Source organism: Xiphophorus hellerii, chromosome 5, assembly GCF_003331165.1.
Source record: "Xiphophorus hellerii strain 12219 chromosome 5, Xiphophorus_hellerii-4.1, whole genome shotgun sequence".
NCBI lineage: Eukaryota > Metazoa > Chordata > Actinopteri > Cyprinodontiformes > Poeciliidae > Xiphophorus > Xiphophorus hellerii.
The window spans coordinates 8,416,434-8,437,717 of NC_045676.1; the positions used below are offsets into that span (position 1 = coordinate 8,416,434).

General features: G+C 36.5%; 2 protein-coding genes and 1 long non-coding RNA gene across 3 annotated transcripts in view; 1 reads left to right on the forward strand and 2 right to left on the reverse strand.

Moving 5' to 3' along the window:
- The window catches only part of ttbk1a (tau tubulin kinase 1a), a 65,263-nt gene extending 62,520 nt beyond the window's left edge, over nt 1–2,743 (reverse strand). The window contains exon 1 of the mRNA XM_032562395.1: nt 2,634–2,743. The gene's annotated coding sequence lies outside the window, so the exon portion shown is untranslated. The remainder of the gene's footprint in view (nt 1–2,633) is intronic.
- Nucleotides 2,744–3,954: 1,211 nt separating this feature from the next.
- On the forward strand, nt 3,955–20,264 carry pex6 (peroxisomal biogenesis factor 6). Its single transcript, XM_032563947.1, has 18 exons — nt 3,955–4,529; nt 5,369–5,986; nt 7,328–7,494; nt 7,668–7,751; nt 9,047–9,146; nt 9,972–10,105; nt 11,652–11,757; nt 12,756–12,952; nt 13,934–14,114; nt 14,416–14,492; nt 15,571–15,688; nt 16,361–16,566; nt 16,663–16,724; nt 17,890–17,998; nt 18,095–18,211; nt 19,080–19,157; nt 19,605–19,744; nt 19,962–20,264. The coding sequence occupies exons 1-18, from the start codon at nt 4,002–4,004 to the stop codon at nt 20,096–20,098; spliced, it is 3,159 nt and encodes a 1,052-aa protein (XP_032419838.1). The 5' UTR covers nt 3,955–4,001; the 3' UTR covers nt 20,099–20,264.
- Nucleotides 14,439–21,068, reverse strand: LOC116720593 (uncharacterized). Its single transcript, XR_004339421.1, has 3 exons — nt 20,958–21,068; nt 19,979–19,982; nt 14,439–14,449 (listed from the first exon to the last, which is right to left on the reverse strand). It is a non-coding gene; the product is annotated as an uncharacterized LOC116720593 (long non-coding RNA).
- Nucleotides 21,069–21,284: the final 216 nt, after the last annotated feature.

The window sequence follows — 21,284 nt, forward strand, 5'->3', positions numbered from 1 at the left end:
GATTATGCTGTGAAATGGTTGCATGTGCCTGTGAAACACATAATATTTAATATTAATATTTAGTTAGATCAGGAAGCCTGCAGATGATTAAAAATAGAGCAGGAACAAACTTGATCCTTCCCACACACTTTCAGTTGTCTTAAATCTTTCTTCAAATATATATTTTTTTCAGAAAAGCAGAGACCTGTCATCTGATCCTCACTAATATTGACTTACAATTATCTGGGAAGCAATGAGAACAGCTATATTTCAAATAGTAGATATGGATTTCATGGCTTGGATTGTTCCTGTTCTTCTGAGATGACAGATACTTCACAAACACTAAACTAAAAAGGCACAGCATTCCTTCCATGCAAAGTGGTCTTTCTCATATATATTAATTTCCTTCTTAATGAAGATTCAGTTCGGAAAATTCTTCAATGAGTTGCCAAAACAATCACTGGACAGATAATGCATTACCAAATACCAAGCAAGTCTCCAATTTCTTTGCCTCAAATGACGCAGAGTTTGCACAATAAAAACACAGTTTACAAGTACAATCACAAAAAACACAGAAATGTTCAAAGTAAATTAGGCTGCTACCACTAATGTTACAGGTTTAATTGTTGAGCAGGAGGAAAATTATGAATAGCTACAAAAAATATATTATTAAATATGTGTAAAGATATATTCTATCTTTGTGCCTCTAAAAAACATATATTCTATTACACGTATTGAAAATATTCAATATTTTGTAGAACCATTTTTCTTTGCAACTGCAGCTACAAATTGTCTTGCAAGTGTCTCCAACAGCTACAGAGAGTCTACAATTCTGGCTGGTTCTTCTTGAAAAACAGCTTAAGAGCATCAATAGACGACCAAGAAACTTTCAATACACTTCACTTCCTTTCAACAATGGTTTTCCTCCATAAAGGCACACACTAACACCTATTTAGAGACGCTAATTAATCTAACTATGGAAAGATGCCAGATAACACACACATACGAACTAAATGCAGAAAGAACCAATGATTCAAACCCAGGACCGTCTAATTGCAGGGCAACAGGGTGCAGAGTCAATTTGTAATTGTGTGATAAGATAAGATAAGATAAGATAAGATAAGATAAGATAAGATAAGATAAGATAAGATAAGATGAAATAAGCTTGTCCCAGCATAGCACACAATAATAATAACAATCTTAAGGACACACACATATCGCTCAGTATATTGCTTAATATACATTCAACATTTAAAATGCACAGCAGCAAAGAAAGTTAGTTGGTTGCACAGTTTTTTGCTCTCCTCACTTTTTTCATTTTTGTTTGTTTATAATACTTAGAAAACCGAGAATTATTATTTTAACTATTTTCATAGCACTGAGTTTCTTGTACTTCACTTTATTTTAAGATAAGTAGGTTTATCACAATAAATCCCACTGCAATACATTGAAATTTTCCGTAGGAAAGAGTTCAATGTGCACAAACACTAATACAAAGATATGTAAACACTTAATTGCAGAATGCTATCATCACTAGTCTGACTAGTTTTATAGTTTTTTCTGTTTTTAAAAAAATAATCCAGTTCTAATTCTGCGTGAGAGAGTAAAAAAATATACACGAATACCATTTAACTACTAGGCAATGTTGGAAGCAATTCCCTACTAGCAGAGCATCCAAAAATTGTACTCAAGTAAGAGCAGCACTACTTCAACATATTTTTACTCAAATAAAAGTAAAACGTAGCTGTCCAAAAAATTTGTCAAGTAAGAATAAAAAAGTATTTGGTAAGATGTCTATTCAAGTACTGACTAACTGATCAAGTTATCATTTAATGTTTAAAAATGGCATAATTATACAGACCAAAATATAAAGCTAAGTGGAAATTTCTGTATTTTAAGGACGGAAATGACAATAATACATATAAGTAACAAAAATTAAATCAGCCAAAATATTTTTTTTCCCAAATCAGTTTCTTTCAATAAAAAAGCGTATAAAACTGTAATAAAAAGTGCAGGTGCGTGTCTGTGTCTGGTGAATTTTGGTTAAAACATGTTTGTTTTTCATTCAGTGAATAGAAAATCCAGAAATTTAACTCAAGTAAAAGTAAATGGTACAGCGTAGTAAGAATACTCCTAAATGTAAATTTTTTCAAAAAGTTACTCAAGTAAATTTGTCTGAATGGAGGTAACAATTTATGAAAATTTGTCTATTAGTTATAAGAGAACATTATTCTACACTTAACACATTTATTTCACCTGTCTGCATTAAATAAAATTACATAAATCAGTCCAAACGCAACAATGACTTTTCTCAGCCGCTGGGTGAGGCATGAGAGTCTTGTAAGTCCCACCCTGATTTAATCTCCTGAACGCCTCATCTTGTCCGTTGCATCAAGGTTTATTATCGTTAGTCTGCTGGTTCATATTTTATTTTACTAAAATAGATTCGTCTCTCTCCACAATGCTGAATAAATGGCGCTCTCTCCTCCCTGCATCCATCCAGCCTGTGGCCTCACACACACACACACACCCCCACACACCCCCCCACACACACACACACACACAGAGACTGTCTCTCCGGTTTGACTTTTTTAAGGTTCGCGTCCAGTTCAACCAGCTGTTTCTTTTAACTCTTGGCTGATTTATCGCCCTACCTGAATGTTGCTACAGAACCGAGCAGCTTCCACTCCCTTCGCTCCATCTCTACAGCATCAGCACCGCACGCTTCCTCGGCGTCCCAATGTTCACAGCTGTAGCTCTAACGCGCCCCCTGCTGGTGGATTGTTTCCACTGTAACTCTACATATTACAGGTCATCATTGTCACAAAATATGTATGTGCATTTTTAGATAGCTCTTTTAATTTATTGTGTTGAAATTTACATGTTATCATTAATTATATTGTCTTCCTGGGATAAATAAAGTAGATCTTATACATATATTTTTTTAATAATTCAAAATTGCACCTAGATAATTAGCTCAAATGTGAATTTTGGTTAAGACATGATTGTCTCAACTATGCCTGTCACAATAAGCAATAAATCAGTTAATTGTATGATAAATTAAAACAAGCTTGATCATTTCCATTTGCATGATTTATCATGATTTCTACCAAAAACTGGGTGACAAAAGTCTGGTGCTTAGGTCTCAATTAACTCTTTTTCTAAAGGACAGTTTTGTTTACAGAGACTTCATAATTAATTTTAATTGTTGTTTCGCTTGTGTTGTTTATTTATTTTGGATATTTAAAATGTCTTCCAATTATTTTGTTAAATGTTTATTATAGCCTAGAATGTGTTCTTACATTACTACACTGTTATTATTACGTTACTTGAAAATGTTCTCAAAACAACAATGTTATCATTTATCATAATGACTTTGGCAATTTATTATCCAGCAAAATGTTTTTATTGTTACAGGTCCATTCACAACTGTGAACCACAATGAGTTAGATGAACCTTTAATATTAATTGACTTTGCCATGAGAAGTGGCAATAGTTGGTCCAACAACTCTTGTCCCACAAAACGTACATCACAAATATCTTCATGAGATTCTGTTAATGTTTGTGTTTAATCCTGATATACATTCAAGTTTTAAAAATGACTAAACACAAGCAATAAAATAAATACGTAAGCAAATAAATAAATAAATAAATGTTTTCTTCAGTTTCAAAATACTTTCTTCAGATTTTTTTTTCGGTTTCAAATTTCAAAATGTTTTTTTTTTTTTTAAACATACGATAGCCCCAATTTCTTTTGATATAAATTCACTTATTTTCAAAACTGATTTAACAGAAGCGAAGATTAGAATAAATGAAAATAAGATTTTTTGCTTGCACAATAATTTTTCTCGGTTCAAAATTATATTTTAGTTTGAAATTCTTTTTTTATTCGTTTCAATTTTTTCCCCAACAAACTCTATGGTCCTAGCTGTATACATTTTAGCGTGGTGTTCCTCTGCTGGTCCACTGGGTGGCGCTACCGACACCTGGAGGCAGCTATTAAGCGGTGAGGAAGCTCCAACATGGCGGTGCAGATTCAGTTGAGTTGTTTGGAGAATTTTCCCGCACACATTAGTCCTCTGGATGTTCTGGCCCTGGAATCTGACCTGGAATCTGTTTTCCAACATGGCACCAACCAGCCCACCGTCCTCTTCACCCCGAACCAGCCTCAGCTCTGTGACAGGACGGGCATTTTACTGCAAGTTCACCCGACCACCATGGAGGAGATTAGCAGCGCCGGGGGTAGTAGCTGCCTAACTGCCGACAGCGAGTCCGGACTCCGTGTCCGCTTCTTCACCAGCCAGTATTTCCTGAAACACTTTCGGTTCCAGCGGTGTTCATACGCCGGAACTATCAGGCCTCTGGAGCCGGTCAGCCTGGACAGGGTGGTACTCGGAGCCCGCAGCAGGCAGAGCCTCTGCTGGGCAGGAAGGGAGCAGTTCACCGGTGGACTGCTGGAGCTCTGTCACTTGGGGCAGGAGCCGCTGGCCCGTCAAGGAGACCCGTTTCTCCTGTCCCATCATCCACTGTTTGGAGACGACACGGGACAGGTGAGACGCTGAATTGATCATTACTTAGCTAATTAACCCAAAAGAAGACAACTTTATCATATTTAGATTCATGTTGCTGGACTAATAACGACTGACATGTTTGTTTTACTTCTTGGCCATCTTGTACACTGTTTCCAGGATCATCATCAGTTATGCAGTAGTGTTTGTCTAACACATGTAGCTGAAGTAAAATACACATTTTCTGGTTGTAAAGTGACAGAATGTGGTGTTCATGTGAAATGTAGGCCTGCAGATAAATGCACTGGCCCTAACAAATTTAGGGAATTTCTGCCAAATTCTCTAATTTAGTCCCTAATTTTCCGACAAAAATTGCGAAAATTTATGAGCTCCAAAAGTCAAAATTTGCAAGAAAAAAACCCTCAGAAATTGAGATTAAGCTCAGACATTTTCTATAAAAAACTTGAAATTTTTTTAGCCCCATAAGTCAAAAAAATTTGCTACAAACAAAATCTGAAATTTTGAGGTTAATCTAAGACATTTTCTAGAAAAAAACATTAAACTTTCTGAGAACCAAAAGTTTAAGATTTTTGACTTTTGAAACTCAGAAAGTTTACAAAAGTCAAAAATGTTCGACTTAACAAGCACAGAATATTTCTGGGACTAAATTAAAAAATCCAGAAATGTTGAGATTAATCTAAGACATTTTCTAGAAAGAAACTTGGAAATGTCTGATATTAGTCTCAACGTTTCTGGGGAGCTTTTTGGTAGAAATGTACTCCTTTAATGTTTACAACTGCCCTATTATGCCATTGTGCAAGTAAACCATCTTTATGTATTTCACTCATCTGAATTATTTCCTGCTCTCTGTGTTTTGCAAGGTGCAACAGCGCCTCCTGGAGCTCCTGGTGCTGGAATGCAGTCCAGTGAAGCAGGGGAGAATCACAGCCAACACCTCTCTGGTCCTGACCGACTGCTGGGACTGCGCGGACCCTCCAGGCCCGTCGTTGCCAGGCAGATCTCTCGGACTGAGCGTGTCAGACTTTGCTCATTACGCCGACAGCGTTGGGTCTCGGTCTCTCCTGGATAGCTGGAGTAGTCTGGGCTCTGGGTTGCCGGACGTCCTGCAGGCCTTGGAGTGCAGGTTAGACGTGCGCGTGGTGGACACTCAGCGATGGTACTGGGTCAAAGGCAAGCAAGGAGCACTTGTGGACACAGACAGCTGCATGTTCCTGAGCAAGCAGCTGCTTCTGAGGCTGGGGCTGTTCAACCATGAGTGGGTGAGGTTGTCCAGGCCTGCAGGGAGCGGCAGAGGGCCGGGGGAAGAGGTCAATGTCAGAGCTGCCCCCTGCAGAGAGCGCCTGGTCTCTGCAGTAGTGGTGGATCTGGGTCCAGAACTGACGATCCACGACGATGTGGGTTTCATCTCAGCGACTCTGTGGTTCAATATGACAGAAGGAGAAAAGCTTCCCGTGAAGAGCTGCACACTAAGGATGAAGGTGCTGCAGTACATTTAAACACACTTTAAGCTGCTCAGTAAGGATATGTTCACACTTCAAGTCTTAATTCTGAAAGAAAATGTTTTTTATGTGGTAATTCATGTTAATAATTGACCCCGACCACAATGAGACTTCGGTCTGAACGGTTTACGTTCCCAACGCACCGAATGTGCAGAAGAAGAAAGTTGACGTCACATATCAGCACACCGTTTACAGAAGTTGAATGACGCCATATTTAATGGTGACAGAAAAGCCCCACTTTTGTTTTAGCATTAAAAAGCTGTAGCAGCAACCAAAGAGTTGTCAGCGTAAACAGTGGAAATGTTCCTGGAGCTTCTTCAACAAGCTACATAATCAGCCAAGTATGAAATTTGATTCAGAGACCCAAAATACTTTGGTGTTTAAAATAAAAAGGTAAAATCATTGCATCAAGACAGAAATCTTCCGTAAAAACACAACAAAAGATAACTGGCAGAAACGGGAGCAATGGTTTTGAGTAAAACCATAAAATATTAACTTCAGAAAGTTGCTTTTATGTCCAGAAAGACCCAATTTGAACTTTCTAAAAACAAGATCCCAGTGTGGTAAAGAGAAACATCATGCACCAGGAGTTCTGCAACTTCATCACACTGGAGCCAAATATTGAAATTCTTAGCAGAACTCTGGAGAACTTGACTGCTTACTAAGGAGGTAATTAAGATTTAATTCAGGTGTGTTGGACCTAAAAGTTGACAGGACAGCAGACCTTGGGGACTTCTGACATCAGCTGTGACTGAATAGATTAAAATAATTCAGGGATTGAAAAAAAACTAAAATGATGTTTGTGCGTCTTTAAAATTTCTTAAATTAATTGAAAAAAAATAAGTTGGCCTTAAATACCTTAACCACAGCTCTTAAATTTTGTTGCATATTTATATTTTTGTGAGACATTTTTAGGCAAAAGTTTGAGTCGCACGCAGACATTTTTATTACATTTTGTGACTTGAGGCGGTTGAAGCTACCGCTAACTAGCTGCTAATAAACACTCGCGAGCTAGCTAGCTACCTTTTTTTTTTTTCATCTATCATCAATAAATATAAATTAGTCTTCACCACTAGCACACTTCTGTTGCTTATCCATACAAAGGCAAAACACTTTGTACTGCTATAAAACATGCTATTTTCTCATGTACATTTATATCATAATACAGGTCTTAAATTTGATTCATAATGGTTTTAAAAAGTCTTAAGACCATTATGCAAATACCCTGACTAAACATTCAGTCGTTTCCAGTTGAATAAAAGGACGTTTGTCTCATTTAGATCTTTGTTTGATGAGCTGTTCTTTGCTCTGTTGCATTAGAGGTGGAAATCGGCTCTTGAACATCTCGGGCAGCGCTCTGACAGTTACTGCCTCTCAGCTTCTCTGCCGTTTGCCACTGAGCTTCACATCCAGCCGGTCAGCTCTCCGCAGCACAGCAACCTCAGCTTCCCCGACAACCTGCTGGCCGAGCATTTCACCACACCACGGTGGGTTACTGCAGGTCTGCCAGTCCAAACGCCTCCGCTTAATGTAATCTGATTAACTGTGTCGGAAAGAAGCAGGAAGGCATTTTCAACAGACACGACTTCACTGTGAAGCAGAAAGTTCTCTGTTGTACGCTGTTTCTTTTCTCTAACCAGTTTGTTGTGACGTTTCACAGCGTGATTTCACAGGGAGACATCCTGACGGTTCCTGCTGAAAACCATCCAGAGCTGCTGGAATACAATGCAGAGGGGATTCGCAGGTACAGCGCACCTGTGTGCATGTTTACAATTATGGCAAAAAAAAGAAAAACAAAAACACCCACTTTCCGAAAATATAAAACTATCAGGTCTTTATCAGGTTCATTCAGGTAAATCTGACCTCAAGTTTACAAAACACACATAACAGGTTGCACTTGGAATTTTATCACAATATTTTATGGTGTTTTATTGTGACAACAATAAAAACAATGACTAAAAAAATATTAAATGCTTAATTATTATGTAACTGTATGCCTGTGATTGCATTTCAAAGCATTCATTGCCACACAAACACAAATATTGTTCTTGTAAATTTAAAGAACTCACTTAAAGAAGTGTGATTTATATCACTAAGCTGCACAAAGTAACTACATTTAGTCATATTTTTGAATTAAGTGGTTTATTTTTATGTTGAACAGTGGAGAAAATAGTAAAAATAAAATTTACAATAATACTGCTTGTTTTATCTAAAAAAAAAACCCCACACCATTAATTAAAATTTATTGAGACAACAATCAAAATTCTTAAAAAAATGTTCACAATAAACGATACAATAAATGTAATTGGGAGCCATTATGAAGCCCAAAATGTAAAAGCTGTGCATAGAAATGACACTTCAACACTGTGTTGCTTAGCAACAACTCTGAAACTTAAAAGATCTGGAGGAAATCCAGATGTGCATCAAAATCACGGCTGCAGTGTTTGGTAACGTGGTCAAGAGTTACAGGAAACGCCTGACCTCTGGAATCGTAAACAAATGTTTCCGTACCAAATATTAACTAATGTAAATTCGGGATGTGTCAGCTCAGTCAGATGCAATTTTGCAATAAGTTGTGCTGACATGTTGTCTTCAAATAGAAAACAACCCTTTCAAACAAATCACCAGCTGTTTTTCCGTTACAAACGTGCACAAAACTTTATCAATCTTCCACTAATGTCGAAAAAACACAATTTTGCAATCGGCATGTTTTCATTAAATAAGAAACATAAATAAAATCACACATGAATGAACTTGTTCATGCAGTAAGACATGCCGCATCATGGTCCTCCAACCGCTTCCTGTTGTTTTTGTCTTCGTGGTTTGCACCAGTGGATTCATCCAATTTTGATGCAAGCAAAAGAAAAACCCCAAAACATTCCAGCACCAAAGCTTTTTAGCGAAAAAAAAGAGTTTTCTTTTGAAAATGGTGTGTTTCCATTAAGCTAATTTATTTTCGAAATGTCAAATTGTTGATGGAAACACAGCTACTATTGTGAAGTCTTTTTCTGATCATATTTGTGCTTTGACTTCTGCCAGGTGTCCGGTTCTGTACTTTAAAGTTCAGAAGGCTCTCCCATCTGCTAACGGAGGGGGAGAAGCTCTTCTGGCTGATGAGGCTCACACCTCACTCTACATGGTGAACATCTGCTTCTATTTAGTGTCTGAACACAGAAATGATCCATATCATGGCTCCAAAAACAGCATTAGCAAACCCACAGAAAATGCTGCAAGATATGTGAAAAAATATCGACTGATGTTTTTTTCTCACTTTTATTCACCATTCAATCATGTTTACATTTGTTTTGCATGTATGCTGCCTCTGTGTGTAACTGGTGTTTTATAATAATGATTGAAAAACTGATTAATAAAAACAAAAAAATTTAGGATTAAGATTTTTTTTTATTTACTTAGAAAAAATGCTGCTCTGCAACACTGCAAAATCTTATCAAGTATTTTTGGTCTAGTTTCTATTGCATATATCTGAATACACTTGAAGTAAGACAATATTAAATTACAAGTAACTTTCCAGTAAGATGCAGGAGCTTGTTTTATGTCAATAATTCCTTAATACTGTTGAAAAAATATTCGTCCCACTGGATTATAATTTATAAGGGAAATAATCTGCCAATGAAACTAGTACTTTTTAGTCAATATAAAAGGATTATATTGACTAAAAAGTAATCAATATAATTACTTTTTAATCATCAAAATTACCTATATTTAGCTGAAAAGTTACTTGTGAAGTAGTTTTGTCTTATTTTGATATTTGCACCAGAAACTAGACCAAATATATTTGGTAAGATTTTGTGTTTATGCAGTGAGCACAACTTTCTGTAAATTTCCTTGCAGACATTTAGTTGGTATATATACCTCCTATTGAAGCGAGGTCTGATACTGTACTTTAAAAATTACTATTCATTTGGTGTCGGTGGTAATGAATATGCTTTAAATGCATTAATAGGGAACGTTCACCAACAGCCCTGTTCCCTGCTGCTGCGTGGATGAAGAGTCTCTGTGGAGAAGCCTGGCTCCTTCTGGCCTCAACAAGACCGTCGACCTCCTCAGTGACCTCATCCTGCCTCACCTGCAGCACAGGTAGCTTACTTCCCTGCTGACACCTCACTGCTTCTTATTGACCCTTTGCACGTGACGTCACGCTCTCCAGAACCCTGCCCACTCCGCCATGACGGATGTGAAAACAACCAATCCTTTAAAGCTAGTCTGAAAACAGACATCTCTAACCTAATATCGCTTCTATTCAGTTGATTTCATTTTAAAAATGGTCACAGGGTGCTGCGCGGTTGGCTGTACAAACGGGGAAGGATAGAAACAAAACCTGTTGTTTTAGTTTCTAAGTTTTAATGAGGAAAGATACTGCGGCGATGGATAGTGGCTGTCAATTATAACGACTTGCAGCTGTTAATAATGACTGTCAGTCCTTGGTGTAATTACGGATTTTGCAGCGAACTCTTTGTACTAGGTAAGACTAACGTTCGCATACTTTATACGCAAGTATGATTATAAAGATATCAAATATCGCATTATGAATGGTTACTAAGCGTCTAACCGTTAGTAACCATGGAAACGACACCCCACTGTCATGTAGCCTAGCATGTACGTAAAAAAATTGGTTAGCGTCTTCTGTACGTTTTTAATGCTGCTCCGATGTAAAGGGAGACGCTGTTTATGACATAGTGATATAAATCATGTGGTGTGAATTCAGGCAAAGTCGGTAATTTGATCAACATGTCAGGAGGGAGGAGGTTCGGGTCGGTTTCTAAGCTAGCCGTTTCCAATTTCTGTAAATACCACCGTCTATGAGCCTCAACCAAGTGTGTTACGTTCACAGACAAATTAGTTTGTCTCAAACAAGTAGAAGCCATGAATAAGCTGGAAAAATTATCTTTGGTAAACAATTTCAGTCGCTCAGTTCAGGCCCTCACTTCCGACGTCCATCATGGCGCCTCGAATGATTTAGTGACGTAGTTGCAAAGGGTCAATAGTAATGCAATAGAGTTTTTGAACTCTATTGCAAAACTCTGAAGTTTTTCGAAAACTTCAGAGTTTCTGAAAATGTTTAAATTAGGTGTTTTCAGGGCTTGGAAAGTGCTTGATGTTCAAACTGCAAAGTTTTGTAGTAAAGTTCAATCTAACATTGGATTAAAAGTGTAAATTTGGAAAACATTTACAGTTGAAACTGAAGTTAGTCGGTTAGAATTACATCCTTTAAACTTCTATTTGCTGAATGCCAGAAAACTTTTGAGTTTTGTTGTAACTTCCTCAAACCTGTTAGACCTACAGGTTGTGTGTAAGAGACAAAATTGAATGAAAACATTAAATTTTGTTAGATTTTAGTTTCCTTTTCCTTATTGTATAGTAAAGACCCCAATCACAACACATTATTAATAACAGTAATAAATTATATCATACATTAGTGAATTCAAGCTGTCTATTTTTTAGTTTATTTGTGTTGTTCGCAAGTGTGGTGCTGGAAAAGTTTGAAAATTTAGCTTGAAAATGCTTAAAAAGTGCTTGAATTTAAATGTGGGAATAGTGTATGAACTATGTAAATAATAAGACTTTTATATTTGTCGACTCTTTAGGAGGAATTAAGTCTAATTAGTGTTGTGTTTGGTTATAGAGAGTCTCTGTCTGCTTGCACCGTCATCCTCCAAGGTCCTGCAGGCAGCGGAAAGATGACTGTGGTCAGAGCGGCGAGTCGCAGACTCCACCTCCACCTGCTGAAGGTGCAGTTTAATGTCTAATTTCATGATTGGTTTTGTTGATTTCCTTTTGGATTTTTTGCAATTAAATTTAATGATTTTGTTGAGCTACCTTAGAAATTCTTGCAAGGAATCTCTCTAGATTTATTCTAATCTGCAAAAAGATGAGAAAAAAAGAATAACAAGCAGACAGATTCGACACAAACATAAAGAAGTTAAATAATTTGATCATATTAATCTTGAACTGTAACTTGACATCAAGTAAGGCTGAGGAAGTAGTGTAGTAAGAAATATTTTTGATTTTTAATTCAAAACATATGAATATTTAACAAAACTGCAGGTGTGTGTGCTGTCTGGTGAATTTTTGGTTAAAACATGTTTGTTGTTCATTCAGTGGGTAGAAAATCCAGAAATTTTACTCAGTTAATAGTAGAGATGCTTCACAATAAAATTACTCAAGTAAAAGTAAAAAGTACTACATAATAAAAATACTCATAAAAGTATTTTTTTGTCAAAAAAGTTACTCAAGTAAATGTAATTAAATGTAACTAGTAATTAGCCCAACTCTGCTTAAACCCAATGTTGTTGACCAGCTCTTCAGAACATTTTCAATAAACTAAAATGATAAACATAAAGAGAACAAATTTGTTTATCTCTAATGAAACAAAATTAAATCTTTATTTTTTTTTCAAACAGGTAAAATGTCAACAGAAAAAATTTAAATAAAAAAAAACCAATTATAATTATCAAACATGAAACAAAACTTTCATATCCAATTTGAAAACGAGTAGGAGGAAGACGAAGCTTATTAAATTCTGCCTCCAATTGTCTCATTAAGACGTGTGTAAATACATATTTATACTTCTAGTTTTTACCGATGTCACAGTTTTTACTCTTTACAAATTATATCTGTTTTTGTGTGAATTTATGCAAAAAAAATTGCAATGTGGGTGTGTTTTGCTGCTTAAAGAAGTAATTTGTTGTGTGTGTGTGTGTGTGTGTGTGGGTGTGTGTGTGTGTAGGTGAACTGTGTGACTGTGTGTGCAGACACTCCTGCAGCTGCAGAAGTGAAACTGTCGTCGGTGTTCCAGCGAGCCAACGCGCTGCAGCCGTGTGTCCTGCTGCTCAGAAACCTGCATCTCCTGCTAAAAGGAGCTGCTGAAGACAATGGCCGGGTCAAGGCGGTTCTGTGCCAGCTGCTCGGCAGCGCCCCCACCAGGTCAGTGGCTTAAACATGATGATTTTATTGGGAAAAAAAAACAAAACACACACAAGACGTCTTCTATCATCTACAGGTGCATGACAGTAAGTTGGAATATCAATAGAAAGTTTATTTATTTTTTTAAACTTGCTCAGAAAGTGAAACTTGATACGTGAAAATTGATACGTTTAATATACGTATTTATTCCTGATCATTTTAATTTTTATGGTGTTTCAAAAAAATTACAGAAGACTAATAGCATTTTTTGTGAATGAAATGTAGGTAGGGCTGGACAATAAATCAATAATGTATAACGCTATAGACACATGATCAATATCCATGGATAATACGTCTGATAGAGAATAATCAATAATTTAACTGAACTTTGATCCAGAATCCCACAGCATTCTGGGAAATGTAGGCAGAGGAGAAAGGCTTTAACCGCTCAAACCACTCACAAAGTTTGGTGGCATCAACTATAACTCACTCACTCTCTGGTTGCCTAGCAACAACCTGTTGAGCAACTTGCACAGCAGCAGTTTAAGGTTTCACCTCTGTGCCTCATAACTGCTTAAAAATAAAAAAAAACAACAAAGTTTGAAAACTGTGGATAAAACCAAAAAGGCAGCATTAAAGATATTTAAAACAAAAAATCTAATCAATAATTATCAATGTCGACACTAACATCGTGATACATTTTTCATCCATATCGTCCAGCCTTACCATATATGTTGAATCTGTACAAATGTTTATTGTTACAACCACCGACTTCATTGTGTTTTATTGTGATTTGATGTGATAGATAAGCACAATATAGACTATAAACACTAATTGACTTTTAATTGCAATAAACCTCCAAATTCTTTAGCTGCATCCTTTTCTACAAATGATCGTTCACTAAAGCATGCAGCCCTACCATGTTACTGATCTTTTGCAGTGATGCAGACGGACTTCAGGATGAACAGAGTTAATGTGTTGTTGTCTGTGTGTTTCTGTCAGTGTGGTAGTTGTGGCCACGGTTTGCAGAGCTCGGGATCTCTCCATCATGGGGGCATTTATCCACCAGGTGGAGATGGAGAGCCCCACAGAGGAGCAGCGGCTCGCCATGTTGGTAGGTCTGAGTCGAGAGCTTCATCTGGGGAGAGACGTCAACCTGGAGCGACTGTCCAAGCTAACAGCAGTAAGCGTTGATCTTTATGGGACCTATGAATTATTTGGGTTTAATAAGATTTCTAAGTTAAGGAGAGATACAGTAACTCTCTTTATTTTATTTATTTTTTGTAAATTGAAGGCTTTTCTGTGGCAGAGACAGAGGTTGCTAGGTACTGTAGTTTGTAGGGAAACGAAAACCTAGACATAGATTTTCAAATGGCTTGAGAGCATAATACATTAATGTTAATAATTCTGGGTCCACAGTGGTCAGATTGCTCCCTACACAAATTTTAACAGGGATTTCACTCTAGATTTTCTCATCTTCTCAGGGTTTTGTGCTGGGAGATCTGAGCGCTCTTCTGACTGAAGCTGGAAGAGCTGCCTGCAGGAGGCTGATCCACACCTGGTGAGACTGAAGCCATGGGTTTAATACTCTGACTGCAACAATTACAGAAAGAGAAGCTCTTCTACGAACATCTCTATATTTACAATCAGAGCTGGCACTAATTATTTTATTAGGAAATTTTTGCAGCCCACTAAATAAAACTTTATGAATGGCCACTTTTATGACAAAAATAAATGACATAATGCGTATTCATGGTTGCCAGATATGAGACTAAACTGGAAATAACCAAAAATAGATCAGAGTGCAACTCCAAATATTGATATTATTTATACAGTTAAAGGTATAAATAATGTCAAATAACTTGGACAAATCCATGTATTATCTGAGGCATATGGAGAGTGAAGAGTGCCAAATTGCAATAAATGAATAACTTAATTTAATTGTCATTAATTTTTTTAAATTGGAAATAATTTATTAAACATAAATTTAATTTTATGTTTAATAAATACATTTATTGATTTCATTTTTAAAAGTAGATATACTTCATGATTTAATAAATTATGTCGTGTTGCTAACTGCGGATGTTAGCAACATTATGGACGTTGCTAACTGAAACCTTCCAATAAAACTATTTTAAGAAATTATCATAAATCACATTGGCAAAACCAGTTTTTTTTATTTTTATCTTTGATATCTCTGGTTACATTGATGTTTACAGTGCAAACATAAATACATGTAATACAGATTTATAATAAAATGGTAAAACTAAAAGGACTCCCTGACATCACCAAATATTTAAATTTGTTCAAAGTGATTTTAAAGATGAAATTAACATCACTTTTCTGTTTAGATATTTGACTAGACATGAATGTATGTAGGGGAAAAATGTGTCTTTAAAATGTGACAGAAACTTAAAATTATTCATAAAATGTAGATGTAAGATGTAAAGTACGGATGGAATTTGCAATATTTGTTGTTTGAGCAAATAAAGAGTCCTTGAGGACATAAAATTACTGATGGTTTCTGATAAATAGAAAATGTCCAAACCTCTGACTGATGCATTTTTATTGGCAGATTAATGATCACAGGTTTTATTTAATTTAGTTGGACGCTGTTCAAAGTGTTGTTGTTTGTTCAGTGGTGGCAGCCTGCAGGAGGACTTGTGCTCCAGCGGAGTGACCATCATGAAACAGGACTTCTGCTGCGCTCTGGAGACGCTGCAGAGCGCCCAGTCTAAAGCCATCGGAGCCCCAAAGGTGACGCCGTCGGCCTCAGCAGAGCTGCTTTCATTATTCTGGAGCCCGCTGAGCTTTAAGTCCCTCCAGTTTTTCCACAAAACTGCAAAACTTATACAAAATCAACAAATATCCACATTGTTTTCTGACTGTACTGCAAATTGTTTCAAAATTGGTAAAAATAAAAATATATATATATATATATTGCGTTTAAGTGCCTGCAGCCTCAGCCTTACTTGATGCCAAATTATAGTCCGTAACTGATGCGGCGAGTAACAAAAAGTCACATTTAACATCAATCATTAGCACAAATATTGTTAAAATTCCTTATTAACATTTCTAAATTTTCACCAAAAAATCTGTGACTTTGATTACAAAAACATTAAATCAATCGTAAAATCCTGGAGGAACCGCTATTCATTGATATTTTAACAGTTTAATTGGTTTTATCAATACAGTGAACCCTTGTTTTTCGCGGGGGTTACGTTCCAAAAAGAACCCGTGATAGCCGATATCCGAAGCAGCGAGACCGCGAAAGGTGAACCGCGATATAGCGAGGGTTCACTGTACATTCTGGCAGAACCGCCCGTTTAAGAACATTCAAAATTTTTGATTTGGCCCAAAATGAGCTAAATTTGACACAGACTCTATAATCATTTTATTCTTGTTGGCTGTTTGTAACTGAACGAACAGATCCCTAATGTGTGCTGGGAGGACGTTGGAGGGTTGGAGCATGTGAAGAGGGAAATCCTGGACACTGTGCAGCTTCCTCTGCAGCGTCCTGAGCTCCTGTCTTTGGGTCTGAACCGAACCGGAGTCCTGCTGTACGGACCGCCCGGTACAGGAAAGACCCTGCTGGCCAAGGCTGTGGCCACCGAATGCGCCATGACCTTCCTCAGGTGGGTTTACGTCATGTACCAGGTGTGAACTTCCTCTTTTTATTTCTTTAAATGCTGTTTAATTGTTTCTTAAGCTGCGGCTCTTTTCTGTTTCAGTGTCAAAGGTCCAGAGCTCATCAACATGTATGTGGGTCAGAGTGAAGAAAACATCCGAGAAGGTTTGTGTCTCATCTGTTCCTGTCACAGTAAATCAATTATTTAAAACCAGCTGGATAATTTCCATTTGCATGATTTATTGTTTTTCTCTTTTATCTCTTTCTACTGGTCTGGTGCTTTGGTCTCAATTAGCCATTTTTTAAGGTCAATTTTGTTTACAGAGACTTTATATTCCATTTTATTTGTTTTATTGTTTATTTAGTTTGGATATTTAAAATGTTATAAATTCCAGTGTTAAATGTTCATTAAGATTTTAAGATTTTTTTAGAACGTTTTTGCATTATTATGCCATTATTACCATGATATTACTTGAAAATTGTCTCAAAACAGCAATATTATTGTTTATTGCAATGACTTCTGGGAAAATTTATCGTCCAGCAAAATGGGTTATCATGACAGGCCTCGTCTCAGCATTTGATCTAATCATCACTGTATCTTTTGTATTTATTGATGAAATTTGTACAGTCCCGTCATTTTAACCATTGTTTATTTTTTCAAGACAAATGGCTCATTATCCAGGAACGACAGCTGGAAAAACGACATTTACAAAAATGTTAATGTGCATTGTCCCTACCAACTAAATTAAATTTAGACATTTCGCTTGGACGATCTTGATGGTTAAAGGGAATATTTGTCTAGAAGGAAGAAATACTTTGTTCTTCTTTTCCATTTCAATTGTTTTGATTCATGTGTCTTATTACCTATCAAAATAAAATGGCTGCCTTACAGCCGATTGTCCAGATTCTTCATAATCATGTTTACTTTTACGATGCTCACTCATCTGTCCCATCTTAGGAAAAGCTTGTCATAGCCAATCTGCCCATTTTCTGTTTTGACAATAATTTCATACGTGTCTCTTTAACTTATTAGAAGGATCTTTTTTTAATCCGTTTTCTGTTTAAGACTACAAAGTGGGCTGCGTATCTTTTCTAAATGAGAGAAACAATCCAGGGGACATTGTCAGGCCCAAAGACTTTTTTTATATCCAAATGTTTTGAAATGATTTATCTGCTTTGTATTTATTCGTTTCACATTTTAAAGATTTCTAAGTTGTCTGGTTTATAAATATATTTAACTCTTCGTCACTGTTTTTGCAGTTTTAGATCTTTTTTGTGTGATCTTGATGTTTCATCCTTTGGTCTTTTGTAATGTTTTGTTTGTGTTCAGTGTTCCACAAAGCGCGCTCGGCTGTTCCCTGTGTCGTCTTCTTTGACGAGCTGGACTCTCTGGCGCCCAACAGGGGGCGCAGTGGAGACTCTGGAGGAGTGATGGACAGGTGAGCGTTGACTTCAGTCGGGATTCTTTCTGGTACCTTCTCTCTGTGTTCTGCTTCATGAACATAAATAAATCTGATCTTCTGTCCTCTGGTCAGAGTTGTGTCTCAACTGCTGGCTGAACTGGACTCGCTGCAGTCGTCTGCTGGAGTTTTTGTGATCGGAGCCACAAACCGTCCGGATCTGCTGGACCAGTCGCTGCTCAGACCCGGAAGGTTAGAAATAATCAAATAAGTGATGACAGTGTTCATAATGACAAAACATATTGAGATTAATTAATTATTGAAACAATCATCAACTAATTCAGCAATCGATTAGTCGCTAACTGGAACACACAGACTCAAAAAAAGGCATTTTGCTTAAAGAAAAACAATATTCAGAGCAGTAATTCAACCGAAACTGTACAATATATGTAGAGAGAGTTTACATTTGATATAAAAGCACTTGTGTGTAAAAATGTTTTACCCAAAACTCCTCAAGTGGCATAGTTTTAGCATCACCCAGTTCAAATTTACTAAAGCAATGTTGCTGTTGCATTTCAAAAATAAACTGAATTATTTGTTTATTTGCATCTTTTACCTTATTCTGAAATTGTACTAAAAAGGCTGGAGTGGTAAAATGAAAAATATGTAGAATTTGCCTTTTTTATGTGATTAATCAGATAAAAGACTAATTTCAGATAACCATTTAAGCCACTTAACAACTTGGATGCAAAATGTGTATAGTTTTTATAATTTTTTTTACCTAATTTCTGCTTTGAATATGATGTTCTTTCAGCAAATTGACTTTTTGGAGTCTGTTTGCCTCAGTTAATTAATTGATTACTAAATTAGTTGACAATTGTTTCGATATTCGATTGATCATGATTAATTGTTTCAGCCCTGAAACATGTGGATGTTGCTAATGCTAATTCAGCAGACTTTAACATTGAGGTGATTTTTTTTTTTTTTCATTAAACTTCCACATTTTGTTGATCATAACTGCTTTTTCGTAAAAGCAATAAAAGGGTAAAACATCCAAGAGGGTGAATACTTCGTTATGCAAAGATGAAGTATGAACTTCTCTTGGACTCTGTCTCTGCAGGTTTGATAAACTGGTCTATGTTGGGATCAATGAGGACCGCGTCTCCCAGCTGCAGGTTCTCCAGGCCATCCTCAGAAAGTAAGAACAGTCCTCTGAAGGCAAGAGGAAAATAAAATGTCTGCATCTGCAACATCAACTTATCTGTGCTGTATGACAACGTATTAGGGCCATTGGAGATAAAAAATAAAGAGTAAATTTCCACCAAATTTTTTTTCTGCGTTCTGTGAACTCCGGAATGATCTTTTTTTTTTATTTTAAAACGTTTATGAGATCAATCTCAAAATTTCTGAGTTTTTTTTCAATCAAATTTTCAACTCAGAAATTTTCTTTTTCTGTGTTTTGGGGGAAATTTACTCCTTTTTATTTATTTTATATGAGATTTATTGTCATTGTACAGTATTTTCTCTACAATGGCCCTAATACACCTTCGTATTGGTATTATTTTTTGGTGCTTTAAGCTAAAATAATAATAATAAAAAAAACAGACTCCCAGTTTGAGTTGAAATGTCTTCACTGTGTGTTTAGGTTCCAGTTGGATCCGGCTGTGAATCTGCAGGATGTGGTGGATCGCTGCCCGACTCGCATGACCGGCGCCGACCTGTACGCTCTGTGCTCAGACGCCATGACGGCGGCCATCAAGAGAAAAATCCAACAGATCAACGATGGTAAGAACAAACAAATGGCTTTAAAAGGTTCTGTAAAGCCTTCATGGCATTTTTTTAAGGTAAGAGCTACACTAAGTTTATTTTGGAACTATTTATGTATTTTATTAGTTTTTTTCCTTTCTCATGTCCACATTTTCTTTGCCTTTGTCCTCTCTTTGTTGGTCAACATCAGCAGTTATTCCCTAATAATCTGTAATCTCGCCGTTCTGTCCTCCAGGTCTGGATTCAGAGGACTCTCCTGTCCTCCTCTCTGCAGAGGATTTCTCTTCTGCTCTGAAAAACTTTAGACCTTCTGTTTCCGAAGCGGAGCTGCTGCGGTACCGAAGCATTCACCAGGAACTCTGCGGACAGTAGAAAACCTCTGTGAGGCGTTTCATCAGGCGTAGCTGCCAAATGTAACATTAAGACAACGTGCGAGTTCTGAGTTGACGCTTTTCACCGTTTTTATTTTTCTAACATGTAAATGACACGAAGAAAGAAGCACATGCTAATAAATCAGTGAAAAGACTTTAAATATTTACTGTGGATATCTTTTCTTTTTTTTTTCTTTTCTAAATGACTTTGAAATGGTTACATTAAATAAGATTTCCATTCATATTTCAAATTAAGAGAAATAAATATTTTGATACTGATATTTGACACTTTTAGGTCAGTTATAATTACTAAAATTATTTCAGTTTCCCAAATGTCACAATAATTACTTTTTTAATTAATAATTTAAGCATCAGTGATTTGATCTTGTATCATTTTCCATCCAGTATAAAAATGCTAGAGTAAAAATATAAATTATATAATTAGAAAGTTGCCTGTTAATACAGATTCACATGGCAGAAACATTTTTTCTATGCTTGTTTTTTTTGTGTGTGTGTGTGTGTTAGAGTCCAAATTAGCTAATTTTTCAGGTTACCACACTTGTATTAAGCCAACATTTATGTATTAAAATGTTTTATTGGTCTAATTGTAAATATGATGCATGTTGTTTTTTTTTCTTTAAACTTTAATAGTGAAAATATTGTGTAAAAACTGCATCAGAGCAAAGTAAAGCTAAGCGACGGGGAAAATCAATCAAGTGCAACAAATGTAAAATTTTATTTTAATTTTTAGCAAAGGTACTTTTAGGTCTTAAAAATGTACTGTATTTTACAGGAAAGTTAAACTCGCACAACGATTTGTAATACAAACAAAATTGATGATTTATTACAAAATATAACACTCGTCAAGAAAAGACCAAACTTCACAATATAGAAACTGTTGCTGAAAACTGAAACCGACATTCAGTTTGACTGAATTTACAACAGCGGAGTAAAACTACACTGCAATTACAAAAATATTCAATTCAAACAATGTCCTTAAAAGAAAACGAATAATGGCATTTTTCTTTTAAACGTCACTGTGGGGCGTGCCGTGGTGGCGTAGGGGTTAGCGCGACCCACATTTGGAGGCCTCAAGTCCTCGACGCGGCTGTCGCGGGTTCGACTCCCGGACCCGGCGACATTTACCGCATGTCTTCCCCCCTCTCCCTCCCCCTTTCCTGTCAGCC

What these genes read in the sequence shown, in the direction of transcription:
- pex6 (XM_032563947.1), top strand. Translation starts at nt 4,002, where the DNA reads ATGGCGGTGCAGATTCAGTTGAGTTGTTTGGAGAATTTTCCCGCACAC. An exon ending in CTGCCTCACCTGCAGCACAG is followed by an intron (nt 10,106 to 11,651) that starts GTAGCTTACTTC and finishes GTTTGGTTATAG; the next exon opens with AGAGTCTCTGTCTGCTTGCA. An exon ending in AATCCAACAGATCAACGATG is followed by an intron (nt 19,745 to 19,961) that starts GTAAGAACAAAC and finishes TCTGTCCTCCAG; the next exon opens with GTCTGGATTCAGAGGACTCT.